The 22406-nt window shown below is 35.1% G+C and overlaps 1 protein-coding gene across 1 annotated transcript in view; it reads left to right on the top strand.

Moving 5' to 3' along the window:
* LOC136029316 (uncharacterized) overlaps window positions 1-22406 on the top strand; it is a 93324-nt gene that overhangs the window by 60791 nt on the left and 10127 nt on the right. The window contains exons 5-7 of the mRNA XM_065707584.1: window positions 2990-3148; window positions 11166-11381; window positions 20414-20735. Of these exons, the coding sequence (XP_065563656.1) occupies window positions 2990-3148; window positions 11166-11381; window positions 20414-20735 (697 nt within the window). The remainder of the gene's footprint in view (window positions 1-2989; window positions 3149-11165; window positions 11382-20413; window positions 20736-22406) is intronic.

Genomic DNA, 22406 nt, shown 5'->3' with positions numbered 1-22406 from the left:
CGAAATGATAGAATAGAAAAGATGTCGAGGGCGTGAGGAGAAGGGCACAGCTATATATATTACAAGTGTTAGTTTATAACATGATTTACTGAGCAAAAAAAACTACCTAGGCTTTGTATAGCCCAGGAGCAGATTCAGATAAATGACCCGTCCCTCTAATTTGCATAAAATGCCTTCTTGCGCAACCCCTTATCTAAAACTCAGAAGCAAAGAATACTTTATATAAAAACAAGTTGAGGTCCATTACTTTAAAGAGCCGCATTAAATTTCTAAAGCATTACATACATCCATTTTCTACTATTACTCTTGTCTAGCTGAGTAATTAATTCTACGAGAGAAGCCATAATTTCAGGCCGGGAAAAGCTGTTAGTAAATCATATTTGTTGTGGTCATGGCTATCAAATTCTTAGCCATTAAAGTGATTTTAAACAATGGTTCAAAGCTCTTTTTTTCTGTTGAATAGATAAACCGGTCTAAGAGAGTAATTTAGCAAATTATCAAAAGATTATTTGTAAGTATGACCTCGTAGAATCCTTCCAGCTAAATTATAGTATATACTTAGATCTGCAATTAGGTGCATATTTAATAGTTTTGATTCTACATTTGTTATGACAGTCTGCTTTTATTATTTAGGTCTCGCTAAAAGCATAAAGTAATTTGTACTTCAATTTCTAATGTATACTATTAGTTTTATGTTCCTCGTCATAAAAGTTTAGAAGAGTTAAGGCGTTGTAATGAGTAGCCTGTAGACTCTTCCTAAAAAAGGAGGCAACGGATCTATTTGGTGCAAGTGGCTTTTAAAATCAAAAAATTACGATGAAACACAACTATTCAAAAGAGCTATTCAAAAGAGGTATCTAATAACAATTTTATAAATAAGCAACGTCTCTTATGCTTCCCACTCCCCAAAGCTTAACTAGGACAGAGAGTCTAGGAAAATAACGATAGAGTACAGATATTTGCGTAGCAGGAAAGGGGAGGAGTTCCCAGGAAGGAAAAAGGGAGGGGCCTTCCCTCAGCCTATGATGGTTCTGAAGAATCCCCACTTGAAAAATTTGAAAACAGCTGTCTAAAAATGATATCTTTTTTAGGCTCCTTCCCCCATCTCAAGAAAATTGTCTGATTCTCAAATCACCGAAACTTACTCACTAAGAGTCTGACCTGTGTGAAGCAATGATTGGGATTTCTATGACTACGTTTCAGCAGTTATGGTCAAATCTTTCATTCAGGTGCAAACTACCGAGATTAATAAAACATTAAACAACATTTTTCATCGGCATAAGAGATATTTAAAAAAAATAAAAAAATGTATCCTAGGATTATCATCGTGAAATCATTGTCTCTTGAAACTTTTCAGAATATCGTCGGAGAGGCATTTTCTCTAATTGGAAACTTCGAGAGAAGAGCGTCACTCAGATTTTTTTTTGCTTTCAAAATTCCTTTTCTTCTTCTGACGAAGGATGTCGTTGTATATTAGTCTTCTTCAAAAGAGAGCTGTGTGTTCGACGATAATGTTTAGAAAGCCTATTTTATCCTTAAAGTAGTATTACGAAAAAACTGAGGAGATGTAGCAAACTTTTTTCGTACTTATGAAAAATAGGCATTGATTTAACAAAAGTGCTATAAAAAATCGTCTTTATTCAGCCTTATTTTTGGGAATAAGATGGGATGACAAAGACATTTTAAAAATAGGTTTTTGTGCTTTAGCCACAAAAAAGGTTAAAAAAGAAAAAAAGGTTAAATTGCCAGGATAGTTTCAATTAATATCTTAGGAGGGAGAAAGAGGAAAGCAGACCCTCCCAGACTAGGTTGGAGTGTTGAAAGGTCATAAAGAATAAGCTAATACATTGGAAGCTTCAAAGAGGATGGGACGGAGTGATACCTCTACGCATGGGGGAATGGATTGGAGGAACTCCCTCCCGAAATCTATTCAAATAATCCCCCGAGGAGCTGAAAAAAACAAAGATGCGCCTTGTAGCGTGCAATACTACAAGATGAAGATTTCTTCACTCCTGAAATTTTGACTGTTTATACCAATTTTGTTTTGACTGTCTTGGCTCTAGGTCAATTGACACGCTGGCGAATATGTAATGATAATCTCGAAACCTCCTGTGGATTAGGGATTTAAGATGAAAAAAAGGAGTAAATAACCGGAAATGAATTCCAAGACATTGTAAGGTTTTATAGTTTTTTGTCACTGACCCTTTCCCTCCAGTAGTCAAACAGTGAGTAATGCTAAATGTGAAACCCGTCAACCGTATCGAAATTGACAATAGACAGGTGTGTATGGAGCTTAAAAACTGCCAATGGAGTTTAGTCGGCGGATCAGTGTCGGAAATAAAACTAGGGGGTCTATTATTTGAGTTCAGAGGGGAAATAAGTAACAATAGAGAATAGTAGAGTAAATACCCTTCTTAGTGCCAGATTAATTCGAATTAGGGCCATTTGCTACATTAAATAGTCTTCCGAATCACAAACCTTGGTTCCTATTTACTAGTTTTTATTATCCTATTATGGAACTTGAACATTTTTGTATAAAGAAACCGGATTCTATACTCTGCTAATATTTAAATCTTATCTACCTGTGGCTATGATAGTTGGCTCTGGTAACTATAGGCATTTTATGTGTAACTTTAGGGTGGGGGGGGGGTAGTTTTTTCTTTGAACTTAAAAATGAATTAAACTAGTCGAACCAGAAACGTGAAAATTTATTTAGAGTAGTTTTGGAAAGATAGCAATAAACAAAGGCTATAAAAAATACAAACATCAAAAAGGAAACCGAAAATGCGATGTCATGATAACAAGCTTACATATATTTGCTTAAATACCTGTCTACGGGGGGGGGGGGTATGGAGAATTTTTTTTATTGTTGTTATTGTGTGAAATGACGTCCCTGCTTTACGGGTGAGTAATTAATAAAAAAATAACAATAAAAAAAATGTATTTGCTTTCAACGGATTTCTTATTACCCTGCTTCTATTTCTTGCAGACCACGGAAGAAAGATTTATCCTTCCACCAAAGTCATCCCATAATCTTCGAATCTTAGTGGTTGGCCGGGAAGGGTTTCTTGGTTATTACCGGCCTGAAGAAAAGGAGCTACGAGGTGCGACAGTCCTAAGTCGACCAAATCACTGGAGCCTAAAAGAGGTATTAATTAATAATTTCTGTAAACTGCTTTCAGAAGACATTGCTATTTTGAAGAGGCTAGAAATTGTCTCTTTGTTTATTTTGAAACCTTTTACTCTTGTTGAAAGATCTAAAGCCGAACTGACATCGTGAAAGTCAGAAAAAAAAGAAAAGGCAAAACATTGGACCAACACACACAGGAATAGCTTATTGAGTGCCAAATTCTATCGAAAGGCATTAAAAAACTTGTGAAACTTTCGATTCTGCTTTTGTTGGACCTCTTTTAACGTCCCCGGTCGTTTTGTTTAAACTAAAGCTTAAAAAGGATTTTTTTTAAGACTTGGTATTAATAAGGATTTAGACAAGTTATATTCTAGTTTATTTTATGAAATATAAAAAAATGAACCATCCGATAAGACGATTGACTCAGCTAAAATAAACTAAATTACTTGTGAAACAATTAAGAAAACAGGGTAAACAAAAATTACAACCAGTCCAAATCCAAAGAATTGTTTCACAATTGAATAATAATGACAAAGCTGGTATAAAATAAAGTTGCTTTTCTTCGTTTTGCTATTCATTAATTGGATATATAAATTTAGTTACTTCTAGATTGGACTGGAATAATTCAGTTGTATTCAGATTACATATTAGATGCTTTTTCTTTTGTTTGGCTTTTAATTTTTTTTTATTCATCTGATTTTTAAGTCAGTGATTTATTTTCAAAGCTCCCATTTCATTGTTGTTTTTTTTTTTTGCTCGCTCTTGGGGTACTCTTGGGGTAGGCCTACTTAATTGTTTATAGAGTTGAAATATTTCCTATGTATCTTTTTCCTTATATTGTATGAGAAATCCACTAGATACTTATAAATTAAACGGAACCCACTCGAGATTTAGGCTCTGTAAGATCCGACAAAAACCGGTTTCTTTCTGTGTTTTAGTATGTACTCGGTGATAATCAGCTTAGCATGAGAGAGAAAAACTACAATGTAGATATATTTTAATTTAAAATTTTAGTTGGTATTTTGGTTAGGCTAGTAACCATTTAATATAATGCGTTCTGTGGGGCCTGCTTTCCATAATTCTCTGGTAGTTTCCATATTTTTGTTACTAAAGTATTGTATTTTCATCAAATTAGGTATATTTCATTAGGAATAACCTAACTTCTCTTCTTGGGGGTGTTCCTTATAATTAACACGTATTATCCACTAATAAGGCATTGCATTGAATGATGTTTCTTACCATCCACCTTTCTTAGCCCCCTCCCTTAAGGAAATTCGTACAACAGTCATGCATATCAATTGAAAGGAAATTATGGATAATTTTTCCAACATGGATCATAGAATTTTTGACAAAAAAAGAGTCAAATGATTTTCTAGCAACAAGACAAGAGCCCTTAAGACAAAACAAGACTAAAGCTACTTAGGATAAAAAAGATCTTGAAGAAAATCGGCTCTCTCTTCCCTCACTCCACTCATAGTTGTTCCTTGGAGACATAAGACAATACGTGGACGAAAATCTTTGATATTCTAGTTCAGACTTCACCGGTCAGTTTTTAAGTGTTCTTTAGGGATGTTTACCAACCTGCCTCAAGATTAGCTTGAAAGATAATTTGGTAGGTAAAATCAATCTTTCTTTCCTCGATTTTTTTCTTTTTTTAATAAAGAATTGACCAATCCAGTCATGTACAAATACAAGTATCTTGGAAAACAGCCTCATATTTTTTGTTTGTTAGAAGACGGCTTGCACTTTCGTACGTAATTCATTAAGCGACTTGCTTAAATTAATATAATTTAAATTAATTTAATTAAAATTTTAAATTAATAAAAATCAATTGAATTCATATTAAGGTTTATTCTTGCTTGATTTTCAATAGTACTAAATTGTATTTCCACAGTCAAAAATTGTAGGCTATATTACTGTTCATTGATAGCACGGCTGGTGAGACTAGTCTGTAGCTTTGTAAACACGTCTGTCATCTTATTAAATAAAAAAAACGAGTTTTTTTAACTGAAAGTAAGGAGCGACATTAAAACTTAAAACGCACAGAAATTACTTCGTATATGAAAGAGGCTGCAGCGCCCCTTTCTTTACGCTAAAGTTTGACTCTTTCTCTCAATTCTTCTTTTTAAAACAGTAAAAAACTTTAGCGTAAAGAGCGGGGCGTTGATGAGGAAGCAGCCTCTTTCATATACGAAGTAATTTCTGTGCGTTTTAAGTTTTAATGTCGCTCCTTACTTTCAGTTAAAAAAACTCGTTTTTTTTATTTAATTTCTGAACGTTTTTGAATCAATGCATGTTTTGATTTTGGCTCTCCGCAGAGGAATAATCAAAACGAAATTTGCATATTTTCTTTTTTTTGGGCTAAATGGCTTTCTCATAATTTTGATCGAATGATTTTGAGAAAAAAGAGCGGGGGCGAAGCCTAGTTGCCCTCCGATTTTTTGGTTAATTAAAAAGGCAACTAGAACTTTTAATTTTTTACGAATCTTTTTATTGGTAAAAGATTTACGTAACTTATAAATTAGCTTACGTAAAGAACCTTTGTATTCTCATGTTTTTATTACATATATGAGGGGATTCGCCCCATCGTCAGTACCTCGCTCTTTACACTAAAGCTTAAATTTTATCCCAATTCATTAAGAATGACCCCTGAATCACAAAAGCCGTAGGATAAATAGTTGAAATTACTAAAAATACTTTAGCGTAAAGAGCTAGGTATTATAAGGAGGTGAGCCCCTCATATGGGTAATAATTTCTGTTTGTTTTAAGTTTTATTGCTGTTCCTTACTTCCAGCTGAAAAAGCTTTTTCACATTTATTTTTTAATTCTTTTTAAATAATGCTAGTAAATCCTGCTCTCCCTTCATGGAAGTTTTCTTCTCCCATGACAAATTCTCGATGAAAAGTTCCCCCAGCATATCCCCCTCTTCTCAACCCCTCCCCCCAACCAAAAAAATCCTCCTGAAAACGCCTGTATACTTCCCAATAACCATTACTATATGTAAGCACAGGTGAAAGTTTGTAACTTGTTGCCCCTCCCACGGGGACTATGGGGGAGTAAGTCGTCCCCAAAGACATAGTTATAAGGTTTTTCGACTACGCTGAATAAAATGGCTATCTCAGAGTTTTGATCCGAGCGATTATTATTTAATAAAATAATTAAATAATGCTAGTAAATCCTGCTCTCCCTTCATGGAAGTTTTCTTCTCTCATGACAAATTCTCGATGGAAAGTTCCCCCAGCATATCCCCCTCTTCTCAACCCCTCCCCCCAACCAAAAAAATCCTTCTGAAAACGCCTGTATACTTCACAATAACCATTACTATATGTAAGGACAGGTGAAAGTTTGTAACTTGTTGCCCCTCCCACGGGGACTATGGGGGAGTAAGTCGTCCCCAAAGACATAGTTATATGGTTTTTCAACTATGCCAAATAAAATGGCTATATCACAATTTTGATCCGATGACTTTTGGAAAATAATTAGCGTGGGAGGGGGCCTAGGTGCCCTCCAATTTTTTTGGTCACTTAAAAAGGGCAATAGAACTTTTCATTTCCGTTAGAATGAGCCCTCTTGCAACATTCTAGGACAACTGGGTCGATACGATCACCCCTGGAAAAAAAAAATAAAATAAACACGCATCCGTGATCTGCCTTCTGGCAAAAAATGCAAAATTCCACATTTTTGTAGATAGGAGCTCGAAACTCCTACAACAGGGTTCTCTGATACGCTGAATCTGATGGTGGGATTTTCGTTAAGATTCTATGACTTTTAGGGGGTGTTTCGCCCTATTTTCTAAAATAACGCAAATTTTCTCAGGCTCGTAACTTTTGATGGGTAAGACTAAACTTGATGAAACTTATATATTTAAAACCAGCATTAAAATGCGATTCTTTTGATATAGCTATTGGTATCAAAATTCCATTTTTTAGAGTTTTGGTTACTATTGAGCCGGGTCGCTCCTTACGAACTGTTACCACGTTACCACGTTACCACAGTTCGTTACCACGAACTGTTTGATATAGATTTTATTTCCTATCTTACGGATCAAACTTCTAATCGATCAGAAATTTGTAATTTTCAAGAATAGATTTAGTCAGTATAGAATCTGCCGACTTCTTGCTCTTTTTACTCTAAACTCGATAATGACGGGGCTTCAATATTAATTGCATATGGTATTCTAATGTGAAGGCACGAAGGTGGTAACCCTAAATTATAGTCGATACGTTTTGAACAAAAACTGAGATTCATAGCCTTGGGTAATTTTCAATTTTGTTTTTCTTGTTCAATTCATTGAAATAAGAGCTTTTACTTTAAAGAGAATGTAAAATTGTGCGAAAATAGAAGTATGATTGCTGCTATAATCTGTCCTTACTTGCCAATTTTAGCGCATGCAAAGAACACTGGTTAGCAAGTAACATATACTCTGGATTTCTGGCAACAAGGTTAAAATACATAATGCAGTTTTCCACTGTTTGATATTTATTAAAACAAGGCAATTACCCAAGAACATATTCTGCCGGGGATCCTATATTTAATAAATGTGTACAAATTTATAAATTACTAGCTGTTGGGGTGGCGCTTCGCGCCACCCCAACACCTAGTTTGAGGGGGCGCTTCGCCCCCCCCTCCCCCCCAAGCCCCCCGTGCGCGTAAGTCGTTACGCGCCATATTAGTTACGCGCCATTGTAGTTGTGTCCCTATGTCCCACCTGTGAATATATATATATATATATATATATATATATATATATATATATATATATATATATATATATGTTTTTAACTACTTAAAACTTGCGAATATACAACATTCTTTGCTGTCCCATTGTCTGTGCATATAAATAGATTGTCAGGTTTACCGACTCTTGAACATGCAACATATAATGGTCCATGGGAAAACAATCCGTATTCAGATCTATACCTCATGATTCTAATGATTGCCCTTGAGCTTTGTTGATGGTGATTGCTAATCGACGATTCCCTGTGTCGCCGTCGTCATTTATATATCCCCCTGTGCCCCCCGGCGTCCCCGTTGTAGTTGTGCCCCTGTGTCCAGGTCGTCATTTTTATTCCATGTGTCCCGGTCGTCATTTGTGTCCCGGTGTCCCAGTCTGTGATTTCTCTTTGAGGGTCCCCGGGCGTCATTTATATTCCTTGTTTCCCGGTGTCCCGGTCGTCATTTGTGTCCCGGTGTCCCGGTCTGTATATACATTCGTTTTTGAATTGGTCTTTTTTTTAGGTGTTAGTTTTTTACCTTTTTTTTAGTTTTTTTTAGTTATACCTCATGATTCTAATGATTGCCCTTGAGCTTTGTTGATGGTGATTGCTAATCGAACATTCCCTGTGTCCCTGTCGTCATTTATATATCCCCGTGTGCCCCCCGGCGTCCCCGTTGTAGTTGTGTCCCTGTGTCCCGGTCGTCATTTATATTCCCTGTGTCCCGGTCGTCATTTGTATCCCGGTGTCCCGGTCTGTATATACATTCGTTTTTGAAATGGTATATGATGAAATAAATTTTTGTATTTTCCCCTTTTTTTCTTTTTAGTTTTTATTTTGGTTTTTACTTTTTTTAGTTTTTTTAGTTTTTTTTCTTTTTATTTATTTTTTATTTTTATTTTTTTTTAGTTTTGTTTTTCTCCTTTATTTTTCATTTTTTTCCTTTTTTTATTTATTTTTTCTTTTTTAGTTTTTTTTTTAGTTTTTTAGCTTTTTTATTTTTTTTATTAGTTTTTAGTTTTTTTTCTTTTTAGTTTTTTTTTGTAGTTTTTACCTATTTTTTAGTTTTTTTTAGTTTTTTTTTTACTTATATCCTGGTCGTCATTTATACTCCCTGTGTCCCGGTCGTCATTTGTGTCCCGGTGCTTTGTTGATGGTGATTGCTAATCGAACATTCCTTGTGTCCCGGTCGCTTTTTCTTTGAGTGTCCCGGTCGTCATTTATATGACGACCGGTGAAGGCTCTGGCTACTTACCTCATTGAAACTGACCTTTTTGGTTAAAATATATTGTTAATAGGCTAACTTTCATAGCTAATCGTAAGTTATTTATTGCTAATTAATCAGTTGATATTGATATCATGCGGTATGACATAATTCGTTTCTTGGGAAGTGGGCCAAGCGGAGCAAACCTGAAGAAATGAAAAAAGGAAAATATAAATCTTATAAAAAAAAAACCTATGCGAAATTACGAGGAAATTGTAAAAATCTTGAATTTTTCAACTGTAGGCTACGGGCCTGACTGCATATAAATTTGTAGGTCAAGAGTTATATTTAAGTAACCTGACTTGAACCATATTGAGAAATGTGCCTTTGAAAAATGCTCGTTTATGTTGAAAATTATATGAAAAATTTCTTCTAAATTCAACTCTTTTGTTTGGGGACACAGAGGGTAAATGTTGCCTACCTTTATTTTACGTATAACTTAGCCCCAATTCGATTAAGTTTTGATCTATAATTTTCCTGTATTTTGTAACCTTATTATGAGAAGATCGTGGGATATTTTTTGCCAACTAAGTCTGGAACTCCTTTTTTCAAGTGTTCGTTAGGCTTCTTCTTTCAAAAGTACTGAAGCAATTCTTGACACCTGCTTATAAAATTTTATCATTTTCAAGCTTTAGCCTAATGACTTAAAAATATAGAAAGTCGGAAAAGTTATATTTTTTCGGATTTTCTAAAGTTTGGAAGTTTCGAAGATGCATCGTGGAAAAGTCGGGTTTAAGTGTTATAGATATCTCCAATTTTAGACTGGCTGGCACAGATAAAGGTCTAATTATATTGATGGCATAGATAGCTACTCTTGTATTTGGGGGGTCCAAATAATAAAAGGGAACATCATTGGTTATCAATTTTATTATTTTATCCATTGGAGGGTTTCCTGTGCAGATATGTTGACTGACACAGCAGTTGTATCTGTACATGATGTTTCAAGCGGAATCTAGCCTTTTCACCATGTTGTATAACTAATTTACATCTCTTATATTGGATAATGTCTTTCATTTTAAATTTTAAAATCGCAATTTGCTTTCATTTAAAAGATTCATTTTATTTTTGCTCGGGAATATTCTAAATCTGAAGAAGCTTCCACCCTCCCCTTCTCGTTCCTTACGCTAGATTTACTTTCTGTATAACAACTGTGAGAATAAGGGCCTCTTTTATATTTTATATAATGAAATAGGACTTGCCTAAATATGAGGCAGATTCCTCTCCCAATCAAACCTTCACTCTGCACCAAAGGTCACCTTTTTATTCAAAAGCTTTGGTATTCAAAACCTACCGTTTCCCGGTAAAAAAGACGGTTTCCAAATTAAGAGGGAGCTGTTACTCCCTCAATACGTACGTTTTATTAGTCTAAATATATCCCTCCAAGTGTAGGGAGGCTAGGGTTGATTCTCTCACTCCCTCTTCCTCTCTGTTCTTTCGGTACTTGCCTTAATTTAAAGTGAATTTGATACTAAGTATTTAAAAACTGAGAAAAAAAGATGAGCCACTACAACAGAATCCCACATAAGGCTGTATCCAGGGGGAGGGGTTACGGGGTTTGAACCCCCTCCCTGCCCCCGAAATTGTTGCTTGACTCGTAAAATCGAAACAAAAATGGATATAAACAAATATTATATGTTTTTTTTAGTTTTTTCGTGCCCCCCTCCCTCCCGAAAAAACACTCCCTTGAACAAAAATCCTGGATGCGCCCTTTATCACACACCTATATCTTTGCCTCGGGTCCGCCTGTCATGATAGTTCACTTGCAACATGGATGTATTTTAACTGATCGATTGGAAAACCCGTCCATTTAGGGTAAGTTTCAAGTAATTCAAGCTGCTGGCTCCGTTTTTGTCAAAATTAATGATAATAGTTACGCTTTATAAGTTTACCACTGTTTCTTCCTCTGATTTTTTATGACTACATAAGCGAATGAGTTGTGGTTTAATATAACCTCCCAAACGGTCCTTTAATTGTTCATTATTACCACTGGTAGGCTCATTTTTGTCGAGAGCCTTAACTAGGCTGTCCGGCCTTAACTATAAATATGATATTTCAGGTTAGTTTGATTCATCAAAGAGTATTGGTTATCGCAGAGGTGGCATGGCCAGCGCAGCGTACAGGGGAAAAACGTGTTAAAAACATAGAGAATGAAGAAGATGCAGATTATTTGGTCACCTGGGAGGTTGATGGAGGCGGTTTGAAAGGTCATCTGTATACTGATGCAACCTCTGTTACTCTTTCGCTTTGGCCTGAAACTGTTTATCATATACAAGTGAGTTCACGAATTTTTGATGACAATTAGTTGATGGTATGAATATTTTTTCTTACCTGCATATATCTGGGATAAAAAATTTTCAGAGATCTCCCTTAAGACCTCCTTACAAACCAAAATCTGGAGTAAAATAGGCAGGATATATTTACACCTTAAAAGGTATTATTTTATTTAAAGACCCCCCTCCTCACCTAATTTTGACGGTTTTAATTTAGGATTTTAGTGTGATAACATTTCAGTGTGAATGCGAATAAGTTTACTTTCCAACCGGCACACTTTGATTTTATTGAAACTAATTGCATATCTAGAACGGCTATGTACACGAGGACATATTCTAATTAACTTCTACTTCGACGTCATAGTATTTTTGTGGATTTCAATTTCAATGAATCCTTTCAAATGTAAAACCATATGTAAATGGTAGATTATTCTGAAAATCAGACAAGGTCTAGCCTTAATTTTCTTTGGTTTCATTGAATTGTACACATGTCGAAATTCATCCCTAAATAATATTAAATAAAAAAAACAAGTTTTTTCAACTGAAAGTAAGGAGTGACATCAAAACTTAAAACGCACAGAAATTACTTCGTATATGAAAGAGGCTGCTTCCTCATCAACGCCCCGCTCTTTACGCTAAAGTTTGACTCTTTCTCTCAATTCTTCTTTCTAAAACAGTAAAAAACTTTAGCGTAAAGAGCGGGGCGTTGATGAGGAAGCAGCCTCTTTCATATACGAAGTAATTTCTGTGCGTTTTAAGTTTTGATGTCACTCCTTACTTTCAGTTGAAAAAACTTGTTTTTTTTATTTAATTTCTGAACGTTTTTGAATCAATGCATGTTTTGATTTTGGCTCTCCGCAGAGGAATGATCAAAACGAAATTTGCATATTTTTTTTTTTGGCTCAATGGCTTTCTCATAATTTTGATCGAATGATTTTGAGAAAAAAAGAGCGGGGGACGAAGCCTAGTTGCCCCCCGATTTTTTGGTTAATTAAAAAGGCAACTAGAACTTTTAATTTTTTACGAATCTTTTTATTGGTAAAAGATTTACGTAACTTATAAATTAGCTTACGTAAAGAACTTTTGTATTCTCATGTTTTTATTACATATATGAGGGGATTCGCCCCATCGTCAGTACCTCGCTCTTTACACTAAAGCTTAAATTTTATCCCAATTCATTAAGAATGACCCCCTGAATCACAAAAGCCGTAGAATAAGTAGTTGAAATTACCGAAAATACTTTAGCGTAAAGAGCGAGGTATTAGAAGGAGGTGAGCCCCTCATATGGGTAATAATTTCTGTTTGTTTTAAGTTTTATTGCTGTTCCTTACTTCCAGCTGAAAAAGCTTTTTCACTTTTATTTTTTAATTGTTTTTTTTTAAATAATGCTAGTAAATCCTGCTCTCCTTTCATGGAAATTTTCTTCTCCCATTACAAATTCTCGAAGGAAAGTTCCCCCAGCATATCCCCCTCTTCTCAACCCCTCCCCCAAACCAAAAAAATCCTCCTGAAAACGCCTGTATACTTCCCAATAACCATTACTATATGTAAGCACAGGTCAAAGTTTGTAACTTGTTGCCCCTCCCACGGGGACTGTGGGGGAGTAAGTCGTCCCCAAAGACATAGTTATAAGGTTTTTCGACTACGCTGAATAAAATGGCTATCTCAGAATTTTGATCCGTTGACTTTGGGAAAATAATTAGCGTGGGAGGGGGCCTAGGTGCCCTCCAATTTTTTTGGTCACTTAAAAAGGGCACTAGAACTTTTCATTTCCGTTAGAATGAGCCCTCTTGCAACATTCTAGGACAACTGGGTCGATACGATCACCCCTGGGGAAAAGAAAAAAAAAACAAAAAAACAAAAAAACAAAAAAACAAATAAACACGCATCCGTGATCTGCCTTCTGGCAAAAAATGCAAAATTCCACATTTTTGTAGATAGGAGCTCGAAACTTCTACAGTAGGGTTCTCTGATACGCTGAATCTGATGGTGTGATTTTCGTTAAGATTCTATGACTTTTAGGGGGCGTTTCCCCCTATTTTCTAAAATAACGCAAATTTTCTCAGGCTCGTAACTTTTGATGGGTAAGACTAAACTTGATGAAACTTATATATTTAAAACCAGCATTAAAATGCGATTCTTTTGATGTAGCTATTGGTATCAAAATTCCATTTTTTAGAGTTTTGGTTACCATTGAGCCGGGTCGCTCCTTACTACAGTTCGTTACCACGAACTGTTTGATACCGATGTGTTTTGCAATTATCTGAAAAACTTTTCGGCCCAAGCTACAGACCGCCAAAATAGCTTCCTGGGCCTGATTTTTCGCTCGTTCTTTAGAATAATATTCAAATTGCTTTATTTTAGAAATTGCACAATAACGACGCAGTAAAAATATAAAAAAACATGAGTTTATTTTTATAAGACGGATATGCAAAGTCGGTTTCGATCCCAGGAATTGAAATACTGGTAGGGACAATAAAATCAATGAATAATACAAGAATATTCGTGAAACCGGCAATAAGGGATTCTTTCGGCAATAAGGGATTCTGGTAACAAATTTACACATACTAAAACTCATAGGATACTGGATTTATAAACCAAACAGGTTTAAACGATTGATGTAGCCAATAAAAAGAATCTTCGATTTAACAGGTAATTTCTAGTTCTTTTGATTCACTTGCTGTTTTTGCTTCGTTAGCTCAGTCAGAATACTGTCATTTCTGACTTTTCTACTAGACCTAACTGATTTTTTCGCATAATTATGTGTTGGCGAAATAAAAATATTTTACAGTTGCAATTATAAGAGGCTATTTGTAGACAGAAGCCGAATAATCTTAATTTTTTTATTTATAAATGATTATCTTCCAGTCGTAGCTAGAGTGGCATAAAGTCCCAAGTTTGATTATTTTATTTCAAATTCCTTAACAGGTTTTGCCTGTTTATTAAACCTCTACAATGCTGAAAAGAAAATGCTCTTTCTTGATTTATTGTTGTTTTTACATGCAAAAACAGGTATTTTACGCAGTTTTAGGTCTTATTTTAACTCGCGTGATATCACGTATAAAACATGCGGTTTTGGTCATTCTTTTTATAAATTTTGCATTTCATTTTAAGCTTGTTTAGGTTCGTTTGCTGTCTTCATATAAACATCTCACCCCTTGCAAGTAAGAGGGGGTAAAGTTAAACTATACAGCACCCCCAAGCCTCAATTTTTGAATTGTAGTTTATTGGGTCGGATTAACGACGCATCTTGACTACTAAGGTCATTGTGTCGATCCTGTGATGTTGCAACAGCCGGGTTTGAACTCTGGGTCCTGCATTATTAGGCTGAGATCAAACCCTCTGCACCGGTTTCGTGATTCGGTTTCTAGGTTCTTCAGTTTTTCATCACTGCAATGCGACTCGAACTTCAATCTTCTTTCTCAGGAGGATAGTCCTATAGCCACTGTGCTACAGTAATTGACCTTAGTTTTTGTATGCGATCCTTTTGATAACCTGTAAAATACATTGCATTTGGTACTTATATCTTATAGTCACCACACTCTAGAAGTGAAGTTAGGCTAATCCTAACGAAATATACCTAAGTACAATGAAAACAAAAAACTTTAGTAACAAAATTATGGAAACTACAACAGAGAATTATGGAAATGAGCTCCCCCCAGAATGTACTATATTAAATGGTTTCTAACCTAACCAAAATACCAACTAAATATTTAGGTAAAATATGTCTCTCTCACGCTAAGCTGATTATCACCGAGTACATACTGAGATACATAAAGAAACCGGTTCTGCTCAGACCAAGAACTTGTGTGGTGGCTATAAGAGATAATTACCCTGCATTATATATATTCAAAACTGACTTTATTCGTTCGAGGTTGCTTTCTGCGTATTTGATATCCTTTTTTGACACATTCTTTTCAAGTTAAATTCTCTTGTGATTATCGCCAAAAAATTATTTTCTTAATCTTGCATAAATTGATTTATTTATACCTAATGAAGATGAACGTCCATATTTGACAGGATGATAATCTAAATGACGCGACTGAGTAGTATGCATACGTTCTATCAGACGGTGCAAAAAGACGACCCGAAACCATTCTACCTTTGCTACTTCTTATCAATTAAGTTAATTCTGAATAATTTAGTTTTTTCTATTAGTTAGAGACACGCAGGAATAAGTGATTAAGTTCATTAAATAGTTCGGTTCTAGATTGAGTTTTTACCATTGTTCAGCCAACCATATGCTTTCTTAATTTCTGCTACTGTTTCAACTGCCTATTACTCTTGTCTCAGATTTGAATTTAAACGAAATGACATGCATAACATCTGGTTTACGGTTTAGCTCTGCTTCCGAATAGATGTTCCTCGAAACGTATCTGAATTGGATTTAAAGGCAATTTCATATCGTTCTTCGTCTGTAGCACATATCGACGGCTCAAAAAATAAGAACACGAAGAAGCTTTTTACATAAGCTCGGAAATTTAATGTTCCAACAGAAGATCTAAGGACCTTTTTCATTGACGGCTGGGCTGTATATTTTCAAATTTTATGGGTGATTCGATTACAAATTCTGATTTCATTGATAGTCTGGTTCGTGCTTGGGTTTTCGCATTGACAATATACCTGCTGAACAAAGATTATCAAAGTATATTTTTAAGGACAATTTTTTATTCGGTCAAATTAAGATACTTCATAGTTATTTAAAAAAAAAATGATAACAATCATTAGTAAGGAAAACAAGTTTTAGCCTTCAATAGTCCAGATAATACCTTTTAAGACCTTTAGAGTTAGTTTCAATGAATTAATTATATGAGTTATAGCCATATTGCGCAAATGAAGATTTTGAAAGAGAAGTAATATTACAGTCAGACAAAACAATCGTAGTCACATCAGCACTTGCATCCGTAGGCTTGTGATAACTGATCTCGCCACGTCTTATTAATATTGGAATGTATCTAGGTTAGTTGCTACCAGGATAGAGTCTGAGGAAAGGTCAGCTTTGGGAAACTGAGAAGTTTCCTTGCAGTCCCTGGGGCTATATGTGGAGGTCAAAGAGAACTGTGGCGAAGAAGTTTATCTAAAAATGGGATGTCCGGAAGATTTAAAATGGATTATCTCTATAAGGGGGAATTTTATGTCTCTCTGAGAACAAAAAATATTTAGGGGGGAGGGCTATGTTGAGAGATGGTCCTTAGAGTTGTCATATGTATGGAGAGATGGATGAGTTTTTGCATCACTTTTCGGGGGAATGTAAGGAATTGCGGTTGGAAATTTTAGGTAGGGAGATATGGAGGAGGGATATTGGATTTTGGAAATTTAAAAAAGTAGGTGTTTTTTCGATATAAAAAATATTGGAAGGTTTTTCCGGATGGGGGGGGGGGAGCGTCACATAAAATTTATTGAATTTTAAGTTCTAGTGTTTTGCCAGTTTGCTTTTTGATGCTATATATTTTGCTTGTTTGTTGTATATCACCATGACCCAGTAGGGTTATGTTGTGAATAAATCTTCTTATCTATCTCTGAGTTCCCGCAATACCAAAACATTCGAGGGAATCAGGCGACCTTAATGTATAACGAGCTTTGAGAGACCCTTGAAATCAAAGTGCAGTCTTGAAATTAGTTGTTTCTCAAGACCTCTGACTTGGACTTTTCCCCCTACAAATCGTCAGAATAAGTTGTGTTTCTATGTGTTTTTCTTTTATTCTGTCTGAAGATAGCACAAGGAGCGAAATCTTCTTAAAGTAAGCTGAATGAATGCATTTACACAAAAGTGTCCGAAATACTACATTGAACATCTCCTTTAAAAGTAAAACTTCATCAATCATAAGGGTCCTTTAATTGGTGTTTTTAGGGCAAGAATGTTTCATCAACCCTAGCTCAAAGTCATAGCACTGATAAAATTCAGACATTATTTGGTGCAAAGATAACGCCGAATTGGTCTTTGGTAGAATTAATCTGTCCATATTTCTCCTATTTGAAGTGTCATTTGAATGAGTTTCAAGAGAGTTTTTGGGAGCCTGAACACAATTAGCTACCATATCATTTTTGTGAAGGCAAACAAGTTGTGAAATACAAAATAATTTCGATGTAGCCAACACTGGTGGTTGGCCTCGGGGCTCGGTGCCTCCCCAACATCCAAAATTTTCCCGATTTTCTGGGAACTTCTTCTTCAAACTATCAATAAAATGTGTTATTGTCACTCCCCGCCCTGAAAAAAATGAGTAAGTGCCTGCGCCGAGGATTAACTCATTTCACGCCCTTCAGTAAGTTTTATTTTCTGAAAAGTTGAATTGTTTGTCAATATGTTGTATATGGAATGCAAGTTTCGTTTATTTTGTAATCGCTCGATCTGAAATTTGCCGTCAGGAGGACGACATGTTGAACGCTAATGCTGAAACACCAGATGACGAGAAGGCAGTTAGTATGCAATTTATATGAATACTATTTTTATAATTTTTTCAATTATTTTTACTTGTTTTTTGACAAGCATCGTTTCATCCCATTATTTGTCCACAACGAAGGAAAAAAAATCACTCAGTCACACAATCCTATGTGATTAGATCCCAAATTGCGCTGCTTATTCAGCAGGTTTCCGCCTTTCAGTCCAGCTGGTATGACTCAGGTATTTTTCTAATTTGACTTGTCTCTGTGTTTTGATGACAAGTTAAATAGTTAAAACAACAATATGAAATCCGAGAGACTAGGATAGTCTTTCATAAAGCAAATAGCCTAAATAGTTAAACCAACACTACCAAACCAAAAAGGCAAGGATAGTTCTATCTTAAGCAAATATTTCACTTGACCATGTCTTATATAAATAGCTGACTTGTGCTAAGTAGCTCTTACTTTGCGATACTGCTAATTCTGTACCTCTTAAACAGAATACAAGTAGGTTAAGAATGACCTTGATTTGACCTCGACTTTATGAATTTTCTAGCAAAAAAGCTATCATATAGCTTTCTTGTGCAAATTTACTAATTTAATACTTGTGAACGGTAATAAAAATAAAATAAAAGAATTAGGCTTGAAAATAAACCCAAGAAACATTCAGTCTACATCTATTATTTAAACTTTTCCCTAGCGTAGTGATTTATATCTGTAATAGTTTATATTTTTGTTTATTATGCAAATAAAAGTCAAAGTATTAGCCTCTCATTCAAATTAACCATCCAAATTGATGGTGTTTAATTCTTATATTTTTTAGATTTAAACATCAATGCACATGATGGTCTCTTTATTTTGTAGGTTGTTGATAAGGCGGTACACTAAAATATAATGTAAAAAAAAAAATACAAGACCGAACAAATTTTTGGCCATTGAATGTTATTCCTTTTTAGAAGCCGTTTTAAAGTTCAGTCAAAATTTACCTATGTTAAGTTTCATCAAACTTAAGCCACTTAATCAAACACATAGAACACTGGATGTTTTACCACGAGATGATTGGTTCACAAATATGAAAACCAACAATGTATCTCCTCTGTAGTTTCTATTGTGTACTTAATTAATTTAGCTTCCGAACTGATCTGGTTGGCTAAAGAAATCTGAATCTGAACTATGTTGCCATCTAGGACTGTTCACTAGTTACATGTATTAAAGGGTAACCACGAGATAATTGGTTCATTAATATGAAAACCAACAATGTATCTCCTCTGTAGTTTGTATTGTGTACTTAATTAATTTAGCTTCCGAACTGATATGGTTGGCTAAAGAAATCTGGATCTGAACTACATTTTGCCGTTTAGGACTGTTCACTAGTAACGTGTATTAAATGGTAATGGGGATGAAGGATAGTGAAAGTCTGCTTTCTCAGTAGTTTTGTGAATCTGGGTGTTGATCTCTGATTTAATCAGGTGTAAGTCGTTTGGAATTGGAAGCCGCAATCTCTATTTTGGCCTAAACAGTTGGATTGTCTGTTAAAAAAACGTGATTCATGGGAAGAATGGCAGTTTCATAATAAGTATTTGTGTTAATAATAATAAAAAAACTGTATACCAATTATATCTGCAAGAACTTATTTTTGGGAGAACTGGCTACATACCCAAAGAAGAAAAGCTCGTAAATTTTATTCAAAAATAACAGAAGTTATAGGTTATAAAAGTCTGGTATTTATCGGGGAGGGGGACATAGAACTGGAGACCCTCTTCCCTTATGTACGACCCTTCTGTAAGTGAATAACTCTTTCGACTAGGGTCATCCGATTTTTTCCTACCGATGCCTACTTGACGAGTTTCTAGTCTACTTCTCTGAAGGATTCGATATGTACCAACATTAAAAGAAAAACAAAGTCTCTTATTTGGAATTTTTTTGTCACTGGGAATGACCTCCGCTGCTGTGCTGTTTTTTCGTAAAAATAAACCGAATCCTATTTTTCTTGAGGAGGTACAACTTCTTCCTGATAAAACAGTCGAAATTGCTTGGAAAAGTAATATTTTATCTTTTAAGACGGATAATTGAAAATAGAAAGAAGAAGGGAAAGGTCAGGGAATTATATATTATTTTTTTCATTACTCATCAGACACCGAGAAGTATGTTTTCAAATTTAGTACATCGAACTTAAAACGCAGTCTTGACTATTAGACATTTATTTATTTTGTTTCATAATATCCAAGTTTAATTAAGCCATTTTATGGCCAAGAACAGCACAAGCTATTCAGGGTATTCCTAAATCAGGTATAATGTAATCCCAGACTGGGATTCCCAGTTAACGTTAATTCAAATCAACAGTATTTTTATCAATTCATAACAAAATGTTAAATCATGAGTATTTGTTGAAATGTCACTTGCTGGAACTCATTATTCCTTTAATTGATTTTTTAGATTCTTTTTCAGTTGTTGTTTAATTGAATTGTTCACTTGTTATGGCAGTGTCGTAAAAAGACTCATATTTAGTGCCTAGGTACCATCTTCATGTGTAATATTCCATTTAATTTAATGGCACTATTTTTTTTTTAAAAAAAGGATGATAACAGTTAATATAACGCTTTTTTAACGCATGGATGAACTTTAAGACGTTAAAATTATCTTTCATTTTTAGGTTGAACTTGTCAATAGCTTAGTAAATCAGCAAGAGCGCAGTGAATCACTTACAATCGACACACGTAAGGCACCCTTGGTTACGTCTGACGAGCGGGTAGCTCCAGCCGCACCTCTAGTAAACAAATTAGAAAGTACTGAAGATGGCTCCCGAGTAGAAGCGATGGTTGTTTTAGTAACTGTGGTGGGAATATGTTTAATCATTTTTATGATATTCGCAGCCACGTTCTTACGAAGAAGGAAACTTCAAAGCAAAAGTGAAATGGGATCCAGCAGTGACCTTCGAAGTGATTTTGATTCCACGGAATCCAAATATTGTCCAGGTATGTATTACAAAATTAACAGTAATTAACAAATGTATTGGTCCAAGTGTGTACATCTCGTATACAGAAAAATAGAAATTATTCATGAGAAGAAAAATAATAATTTTAAGACTTAGCTTTGGTCACTAAAATTTCTTTCATAAATACACCGTTTAAAGATCGATGGAAAATGTACGGCTGTAAGAAATTTTTCATCCTGCATATACAAGCATTTCTTGAATTTATTTCTCGAAAATTCTATTTCCTCTTCATAAGCTAGCTCAAATTTTTATAAATTGGAAAACGGAGACTTAAATCAGAAGTTTTTATTCATAGGCTATATACTTAATTGAATTGGATTTACACTTCGTATTCTTCTCCCACTGTCCGTTTGTTATGAGCCTTATCTGATTTTTAGGAGATAAAAAAAATTAATCATGGGAATGGCTTGTTTTGCATTATATGAAGCTAATTTTATTTAATTTTTTTCCCTATAGGGCCCAGTAAAAGTAGGAGAGGCGTTAATTTAAGGTAGTAGTGGAAAACTATGAAAAGTGAATGTTGTTTTCTCGCAAACGGTTTGAGGTTTATATTCCCTCTGTAATTTTTAGTATGTTATTTTTTCTGCTCTCCTACAATTTGGGTCTGTCCATCTGGTGAAGTATATTTCCGAAATTTGATGTACATTGTTTTTTAGATTGAAAATTCATTGAAAATTGGTTGAAAAACACTGAAAAAAGGATGATTTTTCTGTTGTTTTTTAAGTAAGTTTAGATCCTTCCCCCCCCCATAAAGAATAAGTAATATATCTAAAGCTAGCTGCGATACAGGAGAAACGTCTTACCGCCTTTGAAAATAAGTGTCTTCGTTGGATCCTAAGGATCAGGTGGAGAGACATTGTCAGCAACATCGAGAGCCATACTCGCAAATGCCAATCAGACACTGTCTACATTGTGAATCAACCAAGATGGCGATACGCTGGACATATCCTCCGTATGCCAGATCATAGACTGCCTAAAATGCTCCTCCGCTGGCAACCGGAAGGGATCTATCAGCGAAGAACGTACGAGCGTGACAGAAGAGCCCTCCAGACGAGTCTCATCCCAGAGTGGGAGGACATCTGCACAGCGGGCCATTTGAGAGAGATTTGCAGGCTACTCACTGACGCCCTGTGTGCCTCTGGAGGCACTGGAGGAACTAAGGTCTAAGGAATATTATAGCTGTGGCTCAGTGAATGGATAGATCTAAGATCGATATGGAAAGATCGATCGATCTAAGATCGATAGATCGATAGATCTTAGATCGATAGATCTAAGATTACCATATCGATATGGTGAAAGGAAGTATATTGTCCTTTTGGGGGAAGTTGCTGCTGCTTGCTTGTCCCAAAATCGCTTGTTTCAGAGGGAACATGAAGTTGGCTCAGGGTAACTAGTTTAATTAGCGTGTACTATTATATTGTCTTCTACGTACTATGTGTGTATATTTGTGTGCGCAAAAGTTAATGGAAAGCGGTAAGTAAAATTATATTTGAAAAATTAGGATAATAATTTAAGTGTGTTTATTAGCTTTATAGTTTTATATTTCATGACTAGAAAATCTTAGTAATTCGAAATCGCATGTATTTTGTGACTTATGTTTGGATATTATTTATTTAGATATTATGATATAGTGTGGTCAATCAAAATGGGT

The sequence above is a fragment of the Artemia franciscana genome, chromosome 7, assembly GCF_032884065.1.
Source record: "Artemia franciscana chromosome 7, ASM3288406v1, whole genome shotgun sequence".
Lineage (NCBI taxonomy): Eukaryota > Metazoa > Arthropoda > Branchiopoda > Anostraca > Artemiidae > Artemia > Artemia franciscana.
Note: the sequence above shows the minus strand (reverse complement) of the source record. Positions and strands in the feature narration are given on the sequence as shown.